Consider the following 4,408-nt stretch of genomic DNA (forward strand, 5'->3'; position numbering starts at 1 on the left):
ACTGGGGAACGTCCCTACACGTGTGGGGAATGTGGGAAGAGCTTCAGCGACAGCTCCACCCTCCGCACCCACCAGCGCATCCACACTGGGGAACAGCCCTATACATGTGGGCAATGTTGGAAGAGCTTCACGAAGAGCTCCCATCTCCTCATCCACCAGCGTATCCACACTGGGGAACGGCCCTACAAGTGCTTGGAATGTGGGAAGAGGTTTCAGACCAGCGCACATCTCCTCCTGCATGAGCGGACACACACGGATGAGAGGCCCTTCCGCTGCACCAACTGCGGGAAGGGCTTCAAGCACAACTCCACCCTCGTCAGGCATTGGCGCATCCACACTGGGGAGAGGCCCTACAAGTGTGGGGAGTGTGGGAAGAGCTTCACCCGCAGCTCTTACTTGACCTCACACCAACAGACCCACAAGTAAGGGAAAGCCCTATGAGTGCCCCAACTGCGGAAGAGCCTCGGCTGCTGCTTCCACCCTGAATGAAGCCCCAGATGGTGAGGCAACCCCTGGAGTCCAGTGACTGTCAGTCCATCCCTTTCAACCACAAAGGGCCAGTCCCCTTTCACAGGGGCAGGTTATTCCAACAGAACCCTTCTTGGAGGTTTGTGTGGAGATTCCTGCCTTGGCTGGGGACCCCCCAAGGTCACTGCTGGGGGTTGAGAGCAGAGATCTCCCCCTGAGCATTGGTCTGGGGGAGTTCCATCCATCTTTAATTAAGAATTCTTGCTTTTGTGCCAGCTTGAGTAGAATTGCTTCAAGAATTGCTTCAGTGTAGAGCACTGTCCCATCTTATCCTGTACTCCTGGTAGTTTTAGTGTTTGTATTGTGCAGTAAATAATTCTGATGAAGATCTTTTGTCTGATCATTTGTAACCCTAAATAACTCATTTCTATCAATAGGTCTGATTTGCCATCATTAAAACCTGGGGGACAAAGTGTTTCAGTCACAGCTCTGTAATTCCTCTAAACTGAAAGTGTTGTCATAATCCAAGGCTGAGATTGAATCCAGCAGCCCCCAGCACCCCAGAAAAGGGGTTAGGTGGGGTCCTGGGTGGGCTTTGAGTGTGTTTGGGAGTCTTTGAGGGGCCGTGGGAAGGTTTTTGGGGGTCCCAGCACCTTTTGGTGTGAGCTGGATGCTTTATTGAGGGGCAGGTGCCCTCCCAAATCCCACCCAGAGCGGGTTGACACAGAGGGACACAGGGGGATCCCCATTCTCGATCCATCTCAGGCCGGTTCTGCCCCCCCCAAACTCAACTCCACCCCTTGGGATTCCCCCAAGCCCCTCCTCCACTGCCCCCCAATAACCGGGACTGGGCAGGAAGCGGGGAGGGCCCGGCAGTGTCTAACAGAGATAAATCAAGGCAGATCTCTCTCTTTCTTTTACCCCCTGGGCAGTGACCATCAAGAGGCGTCCCTGCTTCACAGCAGAAGCTCCACACACTTCAACAAAGTCTGTGGGAGAATCTGCTCTATGAAAGTTGGCCCTGGGCTTTTATACTTATTCAGTGATGGATCTCCAGTCACATATTGCCAGGCCAGTGAGCAGCTGATCTGTCAAACTCTGCTTCCAAAAGCAGGATGTGTGTTGGAAGGTTGGGGAACCAGGCTGGGTTTGGCACAATTCAACACTAAACCAACGCCTTGGCACCAGCAGTAACTCCCCACAGAGAGCTTGCATTGCTTGCATTCTCCCATCAGATTCTTTTCCAGGTAGAACATCCTGCTACAAGGGGTCTGTTACCAGACCTGGGTTGGGGGTAACCCAGGTTCTTATCAATAAATCCCTTGGGGTGGATTAGAGTGAAACGACACTGAATAATCGGTGTTTGAAAATATATATATGTAGAGTTTATTTCAGAACAATTTTGTTTCAAAGGTAAACAGGTATGTTGCCATTTTGGGTGTTACCATCTCTATCTCTCATCTACAGCAATATGGCATAAAGAGAACCTTTAGGGAAAATGCATAAGGGAGAGAAAGGAAAGACAGGATAAGGGAGAGGGAAAGTAAGGGAAAGCAAAGCTGAAAGTGGAAAGATGTCTATAGTCACTGCCCCCGGGGTCCAGCGATGGAATTTGGGAGTTGCAGTTTCCATGTCTGTGAGTTGAAGTGGTGGCCTTGATCTGTTGGGGTGGGGGAGGGAAGCCCCCACACTGCAAGAAGTTCTGAGTTATTATATCCATGGATGGTGTCCCGGGCCATGCCACGAACCCCCAACATCTCCTGGGCCTGCGCAGAGTTCCCGTGAGGGGCCTGGGAAAAGGGATTTTCCTGCCTTTCAGGATTGGCGGGGGTGGATGGGCTTTGATGGGCCATCAGAGGTACAATGCAAAAGTCCTGTAGAAGCCTGCAAGAGTCCCTTGGCAATCCTAGAATGCATAAATCATGAACCGTTTCAGTCTCTGACACCACCCCGTGATTTATGCATTCAATAATTTCTCTTCTTTTGTTGTTCACTGTGAATCTTCTTTGTGGGCGGCGCATTTCATGTAGTGGACAGAAAGAGAGAAGAGTAAAGAAAAGGATGAGATAGCACAAATCTTTTCCCAATGCAATGCAATTCCCGAAAAAAACCCAAACCTTACAGTAAAATAGTAAGCATATGGGACATAACAGGATCTCAATAGCTACAATCAAATTTCCTAATATTAACAAAGGTACAAACATCAGGATTTAATACTGACACAAATCTAATTTTCACTAGCCACTCTCTCCACCCTGTGAGTAATCAGGGCATCCTTTAATGCGTGGTGGGTGTGAGGAATTCTATGATAATGTGTCTGTTAGAGGGGCCAATGTGTCTTGAAATTGGACCTGAAATTACACATCAGTTCTTATGCAAATACACTGAGTTACTTGGGAGATGGTACAAGGCTTTCTTATATTCTCTTTAGGTCACACTTTCTTTTCTTTTGTCTAGATTTAGTTTAATTTGTTAATATTTTGAGAAATTTAACCAAATATAAAATTTGATGCCTTCTGAGGCAGAGGGTTAATGCATCTAATACATATTTGTATGATTCCAAATATGCATAGATTCTTGTACCAACTCCCAGGCTAAATTTGGTGGAGTTTCTTGGTTCTCAATTGATTGAGACAGAATTGTACATATCTAAAAGCTTCTCCCAAGCCAACTTGTTTTTCAATAAAAAGACAAAATAAACTTGACAAAAATTAAACTAGCAATATATAAAAGGGCTTGTCTCACACAATCTTACCAGTGAGTTGCTCATGATAAAAACACAAATAAGTCAACAATTATTAATAAGCTGATCATACAAGCAATTTTGGGAGTAGAGGAGACACAAACACAATGTTTGTGATAAATTTTACATATTGCAAAACTACTGAGACAAAAATACACACAGACATGCATATCACAAAGTTATTAAGATAAAAACACAAATACTTGTCAAAGAACAGTAGAACTCTCCAGTCCTGTTGCCACTTCGTTTTCTCATGGCATACTTGTAAACTGATAACTGAAGCAGTTGTGGGGGCAGTTCTCTCTTCTGCCCATTGCAGCAATTGAAAGCTTTATCGCTCTCACGCAGTTTGATCTCATCTGCTGGCAGGTTCCTGCAAAAAGAGGAAATCTGGCCCACTATGGACCCATTATTAAAAAGAAGGAATTATCTATTTACCCAACTCCTTTTCTTATCTGGCGTGATGCCACTAGGGCAGCAATAATGGAGAAGTCTTGAACGTGTTTTCTCCAAAAAGCAAATAAACCCAGACCATGCTGGAGCTCTTTTTTGCTCCTCAGCATCTTTATTTGCTGTAGGGTGGCCAAGGTGTCAGAGGGAATACACACGGCTACTTTTTCGGTGGGAATTTGAAGTCTCAGACTTTCCAAGTGGGTGATAGTATTTGTCTGGTCCACTGTGGTGCCATCAGCAATCTGGGCAATCAATTCAGCTTTGTTATGTCCAGCAGCTGTTTGTGAGCCAGTGTCAGCACCGAGGTAACTCACTGGCAGCTGCCACTGCCCATCAGGTTAATGGACAGGCCCCCTCCCCCCAAGGATAGTTTATCAATATATCTGTCTATCTATCTATCTGTAGGGTTTAGTTTGGAACAATTTTGTCTCCATGTAAAGTAGGTTTGGGGCAGTTTTGGCTCCTGTCTATAGTGATATAAAACCAGAAAAATAACACTTCCCCTCTCTGGCTCCAAGCCCAGCCTGTCCCCTCCAGGGGTGGATGTTCCCCCCTCTGCCCCAGGTGGTTCTGTTGCCCATGGGCAGCAAAGCCCCCACTGCTTCTGCAACTGGAGAGTGTTGGAGCCATGGACCATTAACATTCCAGTCTCTCCCAGCTCTGCATCCCAAAAGTCAAGAGGGATCAATCTGTCACCTCAAAGTGGATCAATCCCACTGAAAATGGCTCAATCCCACCCCAAAA

At 46.6% G+C, this 4,408-nt stretch overlaps 1 protein-coding gene across 1 annotated transcript in view; it reads left to right on the forward strand.

The window, feature by feature from the left end:
* Positions 1 to 426, forward strand: part of LOC113980517 (zinc finger protein 239-like) — a gene marked incomplete at its 5' end in the record, with an annotated part of 968 nt that extends 542 nt beyond the window's left edge. Inside the window, one exon of the mRNA XM_027707748.1 lies at positions 21 to 426. Within this exon, the coding sequence (XP_027563549.1) occupies positions 21 to 426 (406 nt within the window). The remainder of the gene's footprint in view (positions 1 to 20) is intronic.
* Positions 427 to 4,408: the final 3,982 nt, after the last annotated feature.

This window comes from Neopelma chrysocephalum, unplaced genomic scaffold (genome assembly GCF_003984885.1).
Source record: "Neopelma chrysocephalum unplaced genomic scaffold, ASM398488v2 Primary Assembly neopelma1_94504, whole genome shotgun sequence".
In the NCBI taxonomy this organism is placed as follows: Eukaryota; Metazoa; Chordata; class Aves; order Passeriformes; family Pipridae; genus Neopelma; species Neopelma chrysocephalum.